Below are 17,169 nucleotides of genomic sequence, written 5' to 3' on the forward strand. Positions count from 1 at the left end.
CTGAATAAAGAATGGGTGCGCCGAGGTCAGGGAGGCCAGCTTCCCCGTGGCTTGCAGGGGAGTGTTGGAACTGTGTGTAAGCAGTGCATGGAAGGAAAGCTCTCTAAGTGTGGAGATAACGAAGGGAATGGGATTTAATAGAAACAGGGTGTGATGAGTGGCAGTTGCCTGATGAAGTGGAAATCTTGTGTTCCAAATTTGTGAGATCCATTTCTGTCCTCTCAGGAAAATGCTGTATGTGCAGGAAGAGTTCATGTAGTTGGGTTAGATTGTGTTTTCTGTCTTTATTTTTTCTCCCTCTATGGGTTGTGAACAAAAACAAGAATTTGACATTCTGCAGTGTAATTAACTTGTGCGAACAGTGTATGCTTTTCAGTGGAATATAAGGTCTGAAATAATAGCCTTTTCCCCGTTAAGTCTGTTTTATTCCTTTACATATGGGTTATAAGATATAAAGTGAAGCTCTGTAAAGCTTTTTACAAGCTCCCTATGTTGCCTTCCTTTGACGGGTCAAGGCATTGGAGTTGACAGAGGTATCTACTTTCAGAGGCTTTAAAGAGGTGCCCGCTCTGGTCATTTGGTCATTGTTAACCCCAGTTTCCTTAGCTGCAAAACAGATAACACCCCAAAAGAGTTATCATAGTAAATCACATCAGGCTTATACAATCTCAGAAGTGTGCAGCTCCACAGAAATCTTCATTATCTCTTTAGGCAGTCCAGTCTGCTTTCAAATGAATCTTACTGTCTGTTCTGATATGAAACCAAAATCCTTCACCCCATGTTGATCCAAGTTCTCTGTTTCTCTCCCCCAGCAGGGTCATGAAGAGCCTGACCAGCTCTCTGTGGCCAAACCTGGAGACCCTCATGTGCTGGAGGGTTCTCCATGAGAAGGGACTTCTGGTTCCTGCTCTCACTTGGATGTTCTTCCACTGACTTATCTCACTTAGTGTGTGGAGGCAGAACCCCAGTTTTCAGGGTCTCTCTCCTGGCCCCTTACTAAGTCTCCCTTAGGTGCAGTCTAAGACTGCCTGACTTTTCTTTTTTTTTTTGGCAGCCACAACATCACATCGTCACATACAGAAATTATATCCAATTAAATCTCCTAAGTCTCTTTCACACCTCCTACATTTGTGCATTTCTTTTTTTGCACCCAAGTGTCCAAATAGCATTTATTTCCTCTCTATTGCAATTCCAATCTGTTGATCTTTTTAGCTCTTGACTCTGTCATCCAATGTATTTGCCATCGCTCCTGGAAACTTGTCATCTTTGAATTAGATAAACATTTTATCTGTGCCATCGTTCAAGTAATTGACAAAAACGTTGAAACATACAGTACTCAGAAAGAGCCCTGTGGCCTTCTAGTAGAGACCTTCCTTGGTCTATTCATTAATCAGCACTTTGCAGGGTAAATTGAACATTTACTAAGCTATTCAGATGTAGTTCATATTTCTTCACCTTGTCAACAAAGATATGAGATTTTAGCAAGGCACCATAGCCAAAGTATGTATTCCTGGAATATACCTATTAAGAAAAAATCCTTAATGCCAAGAAAATGAACACACCCCCAAATCTGAGGTTATTGCGGTTTATGATGGCTTATGGCTTCTGACCCAGGGCTTCACTTTGTAGCAGTGCGTTCCTTCTGTTTTTGCCTTTGGTTGATACCACTTCTATAGTGCAGATGAAGGAATGTTACTACCGGGGGCCTGAGTGTCAGGCTGTGATTGGCTGTCATCTGGAGTAGAACAGGATTGAGCTACTCAGGAGAAAGGTCTTCAGATGATCCTTTCTGGGAAGCCAAGAGGATTGGTTTTAGACCTCCTCTCCTGGCTGATGATGGGATTGGCCTCCATGGGGCTGCTCTCTGGCTGGGCTGGTGGGCAGAGGTTCCTGTGGGTGTGGATGGAGAAGTCCTAAACGCTGAGGGTTCCTGGTCTTAGTAGAAGTTGTAGCATGCGTCAGTGAAGAAGTCAGGGATGCGGATTGTCCTCCGGATGCTCAGATAAGTACACAGTAGAAAAAGTACTCCTTTGAGGGAAGAGGTGAGTATGGAGGTGTTGGTGCAGAAGAGTAAATGCAGAAGTTGTAACAGATATAAAGGCTTTGGCAAGAGTGGGAGTGATCACTGAAGGGAAGGCAGGGACAGGCTGGAGCTGTGATTGACCCTCATAGTAACCCTTGCTTGCATTTTACCAAGCAGAACCTCTGTTGAGGTACAGATGTGCCGAACACTCATAAAGTCAGAAAATCAATGCAATGAGTTGCAACTTCTGCCCTCAAGTCACATCACACAGCAAGAATCTGCCATAGTTCAGTTGGCAGAGATGGTTGGTTGCATACAGTGTTTTAGCTCCGGCCCGCTCCATATAGAGGTACAGGTGGGGGGCCACCTGCTCTGCCACCTCTACCTGCTTGTGGCTGTGTGCCCAGAGCCCATTTCCCTGGGGAGTCAGTGCAGCACTCCTGCTGGACCCCTCTGCTTGTGTCCTGACGAATCTGACTATGCTGGATGCAGGCCCACAGCCACACCTGGTATGGGTGGCATCTTTAAATGCCTGGCCCGTGTGTGCTGTGTCTGCAGCAGAGCTGTGGCCAAACCTGCTTTCCTTCCATCTGGGTTTCCCTTGGTTCTCGGTGGTGGATGGGCCATGTGGTCTGCCCTCAGCTGTCTGTTTGCCCTTGTGCTAAAATGCAGCAGAACTTTCCCCCTATATTTAAATTGTGGTGAAAGATGTATAATATTTACCATCTTAATTTTTTTTTTGAGACGGGGGTCTCTCTGTCACCCAGGCTGGAGTGCAGTGGTGTGATCTTGACTCACTGCAACCTCCATCTCCCAGGTTCAGGTGATTCTCATGCCTCAGTCTCCCAGGTAGCTGGAATGACAGATGTGTGCTACCACGCCCAGCTAATTTTTGTATTATTAGTAGAGACAGGGTTTCTCCATAGGCTGGTCTCCAACTCCTGGCCTCCCAAAGTGCTGAGATTATAGGTAGTGAGCCACTGCGCCTGGCCTCCCTTCTTTTTTTTTTTTTTTTTTTGAGACAGAGTCTTGCTCTGTCGCCAGGCACCAGGCTGGAGTGCAGAGGCGTGATTTCGGCTCACTGCAACCTCTGCCTCCCTGGTTCAAGCAATTCTTCTGCCTCAGCCTCCCGAGTAGCTGGGACTACATGCATGCGCCACCACGCCCAGCTAATTTTTGTATTTTTTTTTTTTTTTTTTTAGTAGAGATGGGGTTTCACCATGTTGGCCAGGATGGTCTTGATCTCTTGACCTCATGATCCGCCCGCCTCAGCCTCCCAAAGTGCTGGGATTACAGGCATGAGCCACCGCGCCCAGCCCCTTTTTTTAAAGAGATGGAGTCTTGCTCTGTCACCCAGGTTGGAATGCCATGGTGTGATCTTCATTTGCTGCAACCTCTGCCTCCCAGTTGAAGTGATTCTCTTTCTGCCTTAGCCTCCTGAGGAGCTGGGATTACAGGTGCCCAACACCACACCTGGCTAATTTTTGTATTTTTTAGTAGAGATTGGGTTTTACCATGTTGGCCAGGCTGGTCTTGAACTCCTGACCTTGTGATTCACCCGCCTCAGCCTCCCAAAATGCTGGGATTACAGACATGAGCCACCATGCCTCCTGGCCTCCCATCTTAACATTTTAAAGTGTACAGTTTAAGTACATTTATACTGTTGTTCACTCAATCTCTAGAACACTTTTCAGCTTGAAAAATGGAAACTTTGTACCCATTAATCACTCCCATTCTCTCCGATCCCAGCCACTGGCAACCACTTCCTACTGTCTCCATGAGTCTGACTACTTTGAGTACCTGTGAGCGGAATCAGCAGGATTTCTCCTTTCGTGACTGCCTTATTTCACTTAGCATCATGTCCTCAAGCTTCATCCGAGTTGGTACATGTGATAGGATTTCTTTCCTGCACATGACCTAGAGCGATGCAATGACTGACCTCTGGCCGTGTGGTGGGTAGTAGAGACAGAGAAACTATCTCTACCAACAACACGACCAAGAGGTAGCTGGTGTCTGAACACCAGCCCAGTCCTTTTCCTCTCTAGGAAAGCCCTCAGATCAGATAGAAAGCCTCTGTATTTCAAGAAGCTTCTGTTTTGACACTCCATCCCTAAAGAATCACACCACAGGGCAGGGGAACAGATGAGTGGGCTTTCTATACTGTTATCAGCTGGTCTTAGATAACTGGCTAATTGAAAAGAGTACAGGTCACTTAAGGAAACTGGAGCACTGTAGGGCAAAGTAACATGCTTTTGAAATGATGTGAACTGTAACTGGAATGATGTCATGTGTTCTACAAAACGAAGCCAGTGAGAGGACAGGGCTGACTTTCATTTAGGACGTTTGCCTCGTTCTGAGCAGAAAGTTGAAAGTCATGAGCGGGGAAAAGAAGGCAGACGGAGCCTGGTTTTTGCAGGGTGCCTGCTCTGTGTGGGCCTTGCTCCTTCTTGGCTGCACCTCACAGCACCATCCTCTGGCTATACAGTCTGCCCTTCGGAGGTTTAGGGTGCTAGGTGGTGGTGAGGACAGGGTGTGGGACTAGGCAGGGGCTGCACCTCAGAAGGCCTGATGGTGAGGCAGAGAGCTTTGGCTTCGAGGGACTCTATCTTCTGGTGTCCTGCTTCATGGAGTAGCCAACCACCCATGGGAACCTTGGACAATTATAAAGGATTAGAAGCTCTTGTAAGGGTGTTTTTTGAAATATAGAGACTTAGAGAGAATTTTGGGCTTTGGGGTATTTTAAGATCAGGAAGGCATTTGGAGTAACTGTCAGAGCAGATACAGTTGTTTTTATGAAGATCCAGGAAAACAGTTGTTGCAAATACAGCTCTGCACCAAATCTGCGCCAGTCTGTTTTGCTACAGATGCTTTAAGTGGAGGGGACACTGGGGCTTGTGTTCCCTTTAGTCTTTGAATTAATTCCCATTAAAGTTTCAGTGTCTTAACTGGCATGGCAGGATAGAAATATCTTACCCATCTTCGCAAGTTCTTTGCTGTATGTAGCATTCTGTTTTAAGGTTCTGAGCCTTCAAGACTGCCCTTTTTGTGTGCGTTTATTTTGTTTATATGCATGATGTAGGTGGCTCTAGTGACAGTAAAAAACAACGTTCACGTTCAAATTACACTTAGTTTTTAATTTGTGTTCTCAGAGTTAAATGAAAATCTCTTACATTCCTAACTTTGCTTTCAGTTATTGAATGTGTTAGGTGGCCAGGATTGCTGTCTGTGTGAAATGGAAATGTACGTATACAATGTAAACACGTTCTGATTGACACATGAAGATAAAGAGCTTAACATGAATTGTGTCTGTTTACACTGAACACAGAAAATTGTACTGTAACAAACTGACGTATCAGTAGTGTTTGTTATCATAACGTTGTCTTTTTCCCCCTTTTCTGATCTCTGATTTTTTGATTAGGAATGAAGCCTAAAGTAACCCATGCTCTCTCTTCCCTGAGCACAAGGAGGGGGTGTGCTTAGACCTTGAAGGGCACGGCATGGGAGGATCATGTGCTAGGGAGAGTCTGTCTCTACTCCGTTTTTCTTCTGCTTGGCTTTGTTTCATGCATAGTTTCTATGGGCTTCTTGGGAATTCTCTGAGAGTGAACTTGAGAAGTACAGGTGAACAGATAGGCTTTACCTGTACCACGCTGCAGATAAGGTGGGTGGGGAGGGTAGTGACAGGTGGCGGGGTGGGTTTACAATTATTTTCTAGGGCAGTGGGTCTCACAGCATGGTGCTTAGGCCAGCAGTATCAGCATCACCTGGGTGCATATTAGAAATATACATTTTGGGGCCTTACCTCTTGTTTTTTAACAAGTCCTTCAAGTGGTTCTGATGCATGTTGAGCACTTTGAATACTGTCCGGCTACATGCAGAGTGAAGTTGACCCCCACACACTTGTCTCAGTGTGCTTTCTAGCATCTATCCTATTGCTCTTGTTCTCCTTGCCGCACGGGCTGCACCGCTGGGGTTCACCCTAACTGCAACCAGCCTCCGCCTGGAGCATCCTGACCCCCAACCCTTCCTGGCAAGACTTTGCTCATCTTTTCAGGGTCCTCTCCGCCGAGAAGTTTTCCTGACCTCAGAGACAGGGAGTCACTGTGGGGCCTTGTCTTTGTGTTCCTGGGGTTCTATCCATTGCTCCATTAAAACTTTTCTTTCATTTGCCACTTGCTGGAGAGATGGTTGCTCTGTCTTCCTTGTGCAAAATTGAGTGACACACGGATCCTCTCCTAACCTCTTAAATAATTTTGGCTTTCACAGAGTGATAGTGTCTAGAGAGGGTGTGTGTTGTACTAAGTTATTGGTTCCAAAGAATTCATTTTAAGAGAAGTAAAGCCCTATTACAGCATGCCAGTTACTGAGACAAAATCGGCTTCTCATATAAGCCCAAAGCTTTCGTTGTGTTGGATTTTACCATCAGAAGTAAAGATTGGTTCACCGTTGTGTTTTGCCTTCGTAATGTGCCTGTAGACCTGTAGTAGAAGAAAGCCGAGGTTTACTGATGTCCCTTATTTCCAACTGTAAGCTAAGCCTATCCCATATTTTTAAAGAATAGTTGATCAGGTACTTCTCCATTATAGCTAAATGGATAATGAGAACATTTTTTAACGGAATTATTGACAGAAGGATAATCAGTGATTTTGCAAATTCATGCCACCCTCCTTTGTTGTATGTTAGTAATACTTACATTGGGGTAACAAAACAGATCAGTATTTCCATTTAATGTTTACTTAATAACAGCTGCTAAAATTTATTGTTTGCAGTATTGCAGAAGCACTTACCTGATTCGTATGCCAGCTTCTATGGGGTAGGTAGGGACAGCCCATTTTGCAGGTGAGGAAGATGAGGTTTAGAGGTGAGGCATGTCTGCCTGAGGGCAGGATCTGGTAAATGGCACTCCAGGCTCATGAGAGCCATGCTATTTTTCTAGGACCACAAGGTTGTATCTGAGATGTAGGAAACATGTAGTTAGAATTCTTGTACAGCTCTTCCACATACTTAGATGCATAGCTTTAGGGGGTTTTCTCAGCCAAATGCTATTCGTTAGCCCTTCTCATATTAACATTTAGTTCTTAGGGATTTATTTTCCACATACATTTAGCTTGTATATGCCATTCACTTGAGTTCTTAGAGCGGACATTCTGCCTCTTGATCTTCAGAAAATACCTAGGAGTATTTTGGTAACAGTGCTCATTTCAACTGAAAAGCTTTATTTTTAAATTAAATTAAATTTTTAAATTATTTTTTGAGACAGAACCTTGCTCTGTATCCCCCAGGCTGGAGTGCAATGATATGACCTTGGCTCGTTGGGTTCAAGTGATTCTCGTGCCTCAGCCATCTAAGTAGCTGGGATTACAGGTGTGTACCACCACGCCTGGCTAATTTTTGTATTTTTAGTAGAGTTGGGGTTTTGCCATGTTGACCAGGCTGGTTTCAAACTATTGGCTTCAAGCAGTCTACCTGCCTTCTCCCAAAGTTCTAGGGCTACAGGTGTGAGCCACTGTGCCTGACTTTTAAGGTGTTCTTTAAAATGGCATCTTTTGGCCAGGTGTGGTGGTAATTCCAGTGCTTCTGGAGGCTGAGGCTGGAGGATTGCTTGAGGCCAGGAGTTGGAGACCAGCTTGGGCAACAGAGGGAGACTCTGTTTCTGCCAAAAATTAAAAAAAAAAAAAAAAAAATAGAGCTAGGTGTTACAGTGTACAACTGTGGTCCCAGCTACTTTCAAAAAAGTTTCAGATTTTGGATTTTGGATTTTTGGATTAGATATGATCAACCTGTATAAAGTGTTAGGCATCGATTTACTTGTTATTTCCAACAGATCACAAAATTCATTAGCTAGTGAAAGAACATGAAGACACAGACTGAAGCAAGCTGGACTTCATACTGCAATCTGAATGCACAGAGGAGGAAAGAATGTGCTTCACTTTGCCATTTGGCCCCCTCCACAGCCAGTGTTGACCACTAGTTAACAGAGGCCACACTACAGAGCTGGAACTGTCAGTTTCCTCCAAATGAAAGAGTAGTCTCCATACTTGACACTTTTCTTCCCATTTATAGACTAAAAGAGAAAAAAAGTAGGAAGAAGATAACCACTTACCCTGGAAGGAAAGACAAGCCCAAGCCACAGAGCACGAGGCAGGGCATAGGACCAGCTGTTTTGGATCTCATGACTGACATCACTGGTCTTTAGGATGTTTTGTGATAAGCGCTGTGGCTCACGCCTGTAATCCCAGCACTTTGGGAGGCCGAGGCGGGTGGATCACGAGGTCAACAGATCGAGACCATCCTGGTCAATGTGGTGAAACCCCGTCTCTATTAAAAATACAAAAAATCAGCTGGGCATGGTGGCACGTGCCTGTAATCCCGGCTACTCAGGAGGCTGAGGCAGGAGAATTGCCTGAACCCAGGAGGCAGAGGTTGCGGTGAGCCGAGATCACGCCATTGCACTCCAGCCTGGGTAACAAGAGTGAAACTCCATCTCAGAAAATAAACAGTAAAAAAGAAAACCAAGCTGGACCATGATTGACAGCAGCGTTCAGGAGGTGCAAGCCACAAACAGGAAAGAGAATAAAATATGCTCCATTGGTGCCATGAAATAAATCATACACTGAGGGAATAAATAGTAAACACAGTGCAGGAGGGAGAGACACACCCTTTGTGGCTACTCATCGATGATGAAAAGGAAAATGCAAAATACCCTTTCTCCTTTCTCAAAGCAACAGATACTGGCATGATCCAAAACAAACCCAAAAATCTTTTGGAATGTGTGATCCCGGGCAGGCCTGTAAGGAATAAGACAAAGCAGGGAAGCAGAGAGAAACGGTACAGCTGGAAGATGGGGATAGTGGGCCTCAACAAAGTCCCTGAAGCCAGAGAACTTTTGGAGCTCTGACATGACACCACAAGTGGAAAATTCCACACCTGGCCTCATGTGACCGGTCAGTGAAAACTCAGGTACACACTACACAGTTAATTCAGTGTCCCCGAGGGAAAAAAAGACCTTCCCAGCCCCCTTCAGCTGCAATGTGTTTTTTCTTTCTTTTTTTTCTTTTTTGAGACGGAGTTTCGCTCTTGTTACCCAGGCTGGAGTGCAATGGCGTGATCTCAGCTCACCGCCACCTCCGCCTCCTGGGTTCAGGCAATTCTCCTGCCTCAGCCTCCTGAGTAGCTGGGATTACAGGCACGCGCCACCATGCCCAGCTAATTTTTTGTATTTTTAGTAGAGACGGGGTTTCACCATGTTGACCAGGACGGTCTCGATCTCTTGACCTCGTGATCCACCTGCCTCGGCCTCCCAAAGTGCTGGGATTACAGGCTTGAGCCACCGCGCCCAGCCTTGCAATGTGTTTTTTCCACACATTCCCAGATTCCCCCAAACACACACCTGCACAAAGGGTAGTAAAATGGTTCATTGTACCCAAACTTTGTTTCATGCACAAGATTATTAAAAATATTATGTGAAATGACTTTTTAGAGAAGCGAGAAGAGAAATGAGAGGGGAGGGAGGGAGGAGTTGGGGGAACAGGTGAAGCCAAGGTTTAGGCAAAGCTGTGAGAAGGTGACATTTGAGTGGCGATCCCATGGTGAGAGAATGGGGCAACCTGCTGAAGGAGCAGAAGCACCGCGGGAAGTAGGGTATGAGCAGAGGAGGAGCTCAGTGTGTTGGAGCAGAAGCACTGGGGGAAGTAGGGTATGAGCAGAGGAGGAGCTCGGTGTGTTGGAGATCGGGGACTCCTGTGGAGTCTTGTCGGACAGTGTTGGGACAGGGATGGACTGTGGGGACTGGGTTATGGGGAAGGTGTTGCTTTAGGCCAAGCTGGAGATGCTAGTGGCTCAGATCAGAGCTCGAGTAGTGGGGACACACAGACACTGAACGAATGATGAAATTCACTCATTCTGCATGTGCGCCATGTGATGTGTCTGCTGTTTTAGGCACTGGGGATGTAATGGTGGACTAAGTAGAAAATAATATAAATAGAGAACAGTTTCTATTTCCTGTCTTCCTGGAGCTGCCATTGTGTTGGGAGTGATAAAAGAGACCGTGAGAAGAAAGGCCAGCACTTTCTAGAATTCCTATCTCCTTAGAATGATGATGTAGATGGACATATATTGACTTAGTGAAATTATTAAGTGAAGGAATTGTGCCTACAAATGTCATATTTTTGTCTGATTTCACTTACATTTATAGAGAGTGGATAATTGGCATAGATAGTATTAAGATTGTTTATCTTGGGATGATAAGATTGTGGATGATTTTTACTGTTTTTTTGCTGTTCCCTCTAAGCTCTCTATAGGAAGCATGCTTTTGATCAATAAAACTTTTAAAGTTGGAATTTATGCTGCTTTTATTCATTGAAAAAAAATCACATTTGAATCTTTCTATTAGGTTAGGCTTTATATCTACATTAATGCAGATATGAGGAGAACACAGTCTCCCTGGCCTATGCCAAACACCGACCAAATGAGGAAACTCACTCAATCTGCATGTGTGCCGTGTAATGTGTCTGCTGTGCACCAAGTACTGTTTTAGGCACTGGGGATGTAATTGTGAACCAAGTAGAAAATAGTAGAAATAGAGAACAATTTGTTTCCTGTCCTCCTGGAGCTGCCATTGTGGACAGGCATGGTGAGAGAGACCATGAGAAGAAAGGCCGGAGCCGTGTCCTGCAGAGGGTGGTGTGCCCAGGGAGGGACATGTGTGTGGGGTTGTCCAGGAACAGTGTGCTGCGCAGGGAGGAAGGAGGTGGATGGTGGTGTGGGAAGAGCAGCCAAGATTCTCATAGGCTTGAGAGCTGGAACCCTGAGGTCTACCGCTGGGCTAGATATGTAAGGTGCGGGAGGAGAGAGGAATCGGGAATGACTCTTTGATTTCTGACATGAGCAACTCAGAGAATGAGAGTGCTATAGTTTAGAAGCTTGGGAGGTGGATTTCGTGGGGGAACAAATGAGGTATTAGGCACCTCAGTGGTTATACTCAAATGAATATACTACATTAGAGCTCAGAAAAGTCTGGGCCAGTGACGTGAATCTGATCATCATCTAGAGTATGAATGGCGCAGGAAGCCACTTGTCTAGGTAAGGTGACAGAGGAAAAGGTTGAGCATAGCAGCCAACATTTAGGGGTAATGCTAGAAGGCAGGATAGTACGGAATCAGGGAAGCCGAGAGGAGGTGGCAATGCCAGGTGGCTGGAAGGGCTCTGTTAAGAGCTGTTCAGTGTCATAATGGGAACAGAAGCTCAGTCGGAGTGAGTAAAGGTAACCAGGAGGTGAGGATGCTGAGAGGTAGGACTATGGATAAGCTTTGTGTGAAGTTTTGCTTTGCAGGGGCTGAAATCTTATGTATGTGACTGTGTATAAGTGGCTTGACTTCCCCAAATCTGTTTCCTCACCTTCAAAATGGGTGTTTGCCAAGTGCTATTTTTTTGCCTTCTCTTCTCTGTCTTAGGGATGTCATTTTTCTCATTGGTAAAACAAAAAAATCAGACCAAATGAAGTTTCGCGTTCTAAGTTCTCAAGCTTTGCCCCCTCCTCAGCCCTTGGGTCCCTCCACTTCCTCTTCCCTTCACTGTCTCTGCTCAGTTTCCATCTGTGGTTGTCATGTAATGCCCAGCGGGACTTTTCTTCTTTCCTTCTCATCTGTTCCACTTACTCTGTCTTGCACCAGGCCACCAGATTAATCCTCCACAAAGCCTCTCAGGCTTCTCTCCCACTCAGGAGACTTGTGGGGGCTTTATTCCTCTGAGACGAAAGTTCTCATGCCCACATGTGACCCTTTATGACTTGGGTGCTGCCAAATTCATTTCCTCACCTGCTATCCTCTCCACTGGCTCCCCTCTTCACCCTGACCATCAGATCTGCTGGCACATGAGTGTACCTTGTTCTGCACTGTCTCTGGCCTGTGGGATGCTTACTGAGTTTTAAGTCCCAGGCACCCTTTGGGAGCCAGCCTATGTGCAGACCTTCACCCAGCACAGTGGCATGAAGTGTGGGCACCACCTCTTGTCTGTCCTGCTTCATTCCATTCACATCTGGAGTGGACTTGCTGTGTGCACACCACTGACCGCCTGCCTTGTGTGACAGTTGTTCATCACAGGTCTTAGCTCCTTGCCTTCACCATGAGCCTCCAAAGAGGGCAGGGCACTGCCTGTCAGCATTTCTCATGGTGTCATACATGTTGGGTGCTGTCCAAATTAGTTACATCAATCAGAAAACTTCATTCTATCTGAGAAGTCTTAATAGTGGACTTGGGGATTATTAAATCCTAAAACAAAGTGTTTTTTTGGTGTGTGTGTGTGTGTGTGTGTGTGTGTGTGTGTGTGCGCGCGCCTGGGATTTAGAATATAAGTCTTGCAGTATTGAGGCCGTTTTATCAAAAGCCTTTAAAATCTGTAAGTGCATCGGCCCAGCAATTCCACTTCTAGGGATTTATCCTAAGACAATAGTCTTGGGTATCTGCTGAGAAAGTTCACTGGAGTGTTGCTTATAATGTGCAAAACAGGAGCTAACCTAACTGTCCAACAGTAAGAGATTGGTTAAAAAAAAAGCTTCATGGTGTATATTCATACTCTGGAATCACTACCTCCTAAAATGATAACGTAGAAGGACATGTATTGACTTAGTAAAATATTAAATGGAGGAAGTATGTTTGCAGATGCCATATTTTTGTCTGATTTCACTTACCTTCATTTATAGAAAATGGTAATTGGCATAGATAGTGTTAACATTAACACTATCAACATCTTAGGATGTTGAGATCATTGGTGATTTTTACTCGTTTTGTTTTTTTTTTTGCTGTTACCTCTAAGCTCTCTTTAGGAAGCATACCTTCTTAATGAAACTGTTAAAGTTGGAACTTAAGCTACTTTTATTCATAAAAAGTCACGTTTTGTATCTTCTATTAGGTTATCCTTTATGTCTACATTAATGCCGATATGGGGAGAACACAGTCTACCTGGCTCATGTCAAATGGTAGTGGGAAGCATGGAAGCATGCGTTTTCGAGCCCCCACTTTCCAGGTCACAGTGACTGTTCTCCAGTGCAGACCGATTGCCCTGTGTCCTTCAGGCAGGGTGCAGTAGGAAGTTACTGATACTTGGCTACCGAGCGTTTATTGTTCAGGCCTTGGCAACTGATGCTCTGCAGAAGGGACTGGGAGTGTGCAGTGGTGGAATCCGGCTGGCCTGGGTTGCAGGTTTAACTTGCGCGTCTGCCTCTGTGTGCCCCTGGGCTGTAAACTTTACTCTGCACACTTAATGGGGATGGCCTCTCCCGTAGTCGGTTGGTGAGGGTGCTGCACAGTGAGTGTCTGGCCCAGTGTTGGCACGGCACAAATGCCGGCTAACTGGTTAGTCACCTAGACTGTTAGTCTGCAACCCACACCTTTGCAGTGAGCAACTGAACCTTATTTCTTTAATAATAAGGCAGGGTTCCTGAAAACCAACCGTATTATTGGTTGGAAAATAGTTTTAAAAAATTATTTCCTTTTAACTGAGACATGTCCCGCCTTTCCCCTCTTGTCTCCCTTCAGTCTGTGGGCCAGGCATCGATATCCGCAACGACTTCCATCAGCTGAAGCGCCTGGAGAACTGCACGGTGATCGAGGGTTACCTGCATATCCTGCTCATCTCCAAGGCCGAGGACTACCGCAGCTACCGCTTCCCCAAGCTCACGGTCATCACTGAGTACTTGCTGCTGTTCCGAGTGGTTGGCCTCGAGAGCCTCGGAGACCTCTTCCCCAACCTCACGGTCATTCGCGGCTGGAAACTCTTCTACAACTACGCCCTAGTCATCTTCGAGATGACCAGTCTCAAGGATATTGGGCTTTACAACCTGAGGAACATTACTCGGGGGGCCATCAGGATTGAGAAAAATGCTGACCTCTGTTACCTCTCCACTGTGGACTGGTCCCTGATCCTGGATGCAGTGTCCAATAACTACATCGTGGGCAATAAGCCCCCAAAGGAATGTGGGGATGTGTGTCCAGGGGCCATGGAGGAGAACCCAATGTGTGAGAAGACCGCCATCAACAACGAGTACAACTTCCGCTGCTGGACCACAAACCGCTGCCAGAAAAGTAAGAATGGTGCTGACTGCTGCTTTCTCTCTGCTGCTTTCTCTTCTCTCCTTCTCCTCCTTGACCTCCCTTCTCTTCGGAATGCAGGAGTTCCACTGGGCAGGGTGCAGTCTGTTGCAGTAGGATGTGGCACACCTGCTCTGCGGAAGTTGTTCCTAGCAGGGGTCTTTGTTAGCTTTCCTTTGCATCTGGGACTCTTGGATTGTGGGACTGTGGCATGGCTGGAGGCCACCACGGCTGCTAAGACTGTTCAAATCACATGTTAGATATAATCCACCACACTCCTGGGCTAGAAACTTGCTGACCTTCAGCTTTGAACTCCTGATGAGAAAGGTGACCTGGTGTGCTTGGAAGTCCCTGAGCCTTGGTAGCTGGGGGCTGCTTATGTGTCAGGTCTTTCATCTTTTGTACGAAGTGATATTTTTTGTTCTGCAGGACTTCCTTAGCTTGAACGGACTTGGAATATGGTTAAATAAAGAGAAAGTAAAGCACTCACTCACATCCTGTGAAAGTGGTCCTTGGGTCCTAATGATGATGTTTTTATGCTCAGGTGTCCTGGTTATGACAGAGCACCTGGCCAAGGTGGGAGACCTCTGGACCCATTTCCACCAGTCCCATATTCAGACTGTGCTTGCAGGTAGCTGTGTAGGAGGGTGCATTTTTAAAGCTCTGGGATTCTGTTTTGTTTCATTTATACCTGTTTACTGAACAGCTGTGAAAATCTTAGGAAATCACGAGTGAAGGAACTTTGTAAAGTGTTTACTGCTCTGGGGGTCAGATGGTGGTATTTTGAAGCTTCTTGTATATTTATCTGCAGTATGCTTATTTTCCCTTTAGAATAACTGAGCTCTTGCCTTCATGTGATCAATTCTTTGAGACCCAGGCTGTTTGGCACTAAAATGTGACTCTGAGCCTTTACCTTATTGCATTCAGCAATATTTAGGTATATTGGCTAGGAAGGTTTTCCTCACTGGTTGGAAATCAGTGTGTTAGCTGTAAAGAGCTATTATTTAAGTGTTGGCCCAGTTAAAGGTACAAGGATCCCATGTTCTCAGGTGACGAAGAGCCAAGAAACCCCAAATTGTTAGACTTGCCTAAAATAAATAAAAGACGAAACCTAACGGGTGAAGTGTGTAAAAGAAATAAATAGAAGGTCAGACCTCACAGGTAGCTCTTACTTCAGTTTCCCTTCAGGCGGGCCTGAGGCAGGAAAAGGATCTGTGTACCTGATCTGCCACACCCTTTTATACTTTTATCTGCAGAATTTGATCAGTGTGTGTGTGAACATTGATTAGTAGGGGCAGGGGTCCCACTGGCTGCAGCCAGCCGCTACCTCGTAGAGCTCTGAGAATGCAGTCAGATCACTTTAAGGTTGGCGAGAGTTGGAGGAAGATCTCAAGCTGAAGTCACTTGTGTGGTTGATTAAAACTGTGCCCTATCATGAGGTTACCCACTGGTTTGAGATAACAACAAAATATATATTTTAAATAACCTTGACATTTACGAAATTTATCTGAAAAGTAAAAGGTGTCATCAGAGGAGGCAGCTTGTAGCAGAAGAGAGATGTTGAGTGTGGTGACAAGGGCCAGGAATGACCTTGGATGGGCCAGCCCCTCTGGGCTATAGTTGGGCTTTTTTTTTTGAGACGGAGTTTCGCTCTTGTTACCCAGGCTGGAGTGCAATGGCGCGATCTCGGCTCACTGCAACCTCCGCCTCCTGGGTTCAGGCAATTCTCCTGCCTCAGCCTCCTGAGTAGCTGGGATTGCAGGCACGTGCCACCACGCCCAGCTAATTTTTTTGTATTTTTAGTAGAAACGGAGTTTCACCATGTTGACCAGGATGGTCTCGATCTTTTGACCTTGTGATCCACCCGCCTCGGCCTCCCAAAGTGCTGGGATTACAGGCTTGAGCCACCGTGCCCGGCCTATAGTTGGGCTTTTTAAGGATACTTCCAGGGCAGTCCTGTACATCTTGTAGTGGTGATTAGATGTGGGCAGAGAATGTTTTGAAAACTCCTAAGCTGTTTAAGAAGGGAGGTACTCTATGAAACATCATTAAGTGGGGAGTTGTTCAGGAACCTGGTAGTGGTTACTGCAGTCTTGCTGCGGGTTTTTGGCAGTTTCTGATCAGCTCCTTATTGAAGACCCCTGGGTTGGGGTGAGGCCTGCGTTCTGGGTCCAAGTCTTAGAGTGGCAACTAGAAATAAACACATTATTTAAATTGCCTGGGCCTCGGTTTCTTCATATGTGGAATGGGGTAGAGCCTGCCTTCCTGGTAGGGTTGCTGGAAGATGAAAAGGAGAAAGGAGAAGCACCGTGAAAATGTGACGGTGGTTAGGAGTTGGGCTCTGCTGGTGACAGGCCTGTTGGGTGGTCACCTGCTTCCCCAAGGTCACGCCCTGCAGCCTTCTCCTTGACCATCCCAGCCCTGCTGATGTTTGCTGTGATTTCACAATGGAGCACTTAAGTAAAATTGATAACTGCTTTCAGGGAAATTGTCTTCCCTTCCCCTTGTCCTGAAAACTCAGGCATGGGCATGTTTCTTGGAGATTTTCTAGTTGAGTCAGAACTTTGTCTTGGGTTGCATAGATTCCTTTTAGACTGCATTGTCCAATGTGATAGCTGCTTGTTGAATAAGTGGACACTTAGTAAGCCACATGGCTTACTGAGTACTTGAACGGCGGCTTGTCCACAGTTGGAAACACTAGGTTTCCAAGACATCCTATAGGAAAAACCCTGTACACCATTTTGTTAATAATTTCTATATTGCATGTTTAAATATACATTTTGGATATGTTAAAATATGTTCCTAAAATTTCACCTGTTTCTTTTTTTGTTTGTTTTTGAGCTGAATTTTCTCTCGTTGCTCAGACTGGAGTGCAGTGGTGCAGTCTCGGCTCACTGCAATCTTTGCCTCCTTTAAGTGATTCTCCTGCCTCAGCCTCCCAAGAAGCTGGAATTACAGGCACATGCCAACATGCCTGGCTAATTTTTGTATTTTTAGTAGAGATGGCGTTTCACCGTGTTGGCCAGGCTGGTCTCCAACTCCTGACCTCATATGATCCAC

General features: G+C 45.6%; 1 protein-coding gene across 4 annotated transcripts in view; it reads left to right on the forward strand.

Annotated features, from left to right (window-relative positions):
- IGF1R (insulin like growth factor 1 receptor) overlaps positions 1 to 17,169 on the forward strand; it is a 495,490-nt gene that overhangs the window by 224,877 nt on the left and 253,444 nt on the right. For all 4 annotated transcript variants that reach the window (XM_078375984.1, XM_035303721.3, XM_017973274.4 and 1 more), the window contains one exon: positions 13,558 to 14,103. In XM_078375984.1, the coding sequence (XP_078232110.1) occupies positions 13,827 to 14,103 (277 nt within the window). In that variant the 5' untranslated portion in view covers positions 13,558 to 13,826. The remainder of the gene's footprint in view (positions 1 to 13,557; positions 14,104 to 17,169) is intronic.

Source organism: Callithrix jacchus, chromosome 6, assembly GCF_049354715.1.
Source record: "Callithrix jacchus isolate 240 chromosome 6, calJac240_pri, whole genome shotgun sequence".
Classification (NCBI taxonomy): Eukaryota; Metazoa; Chordata; class Mammalia; order Primates; family Cebidae; genus Callithrix; species Callithrix jacchus.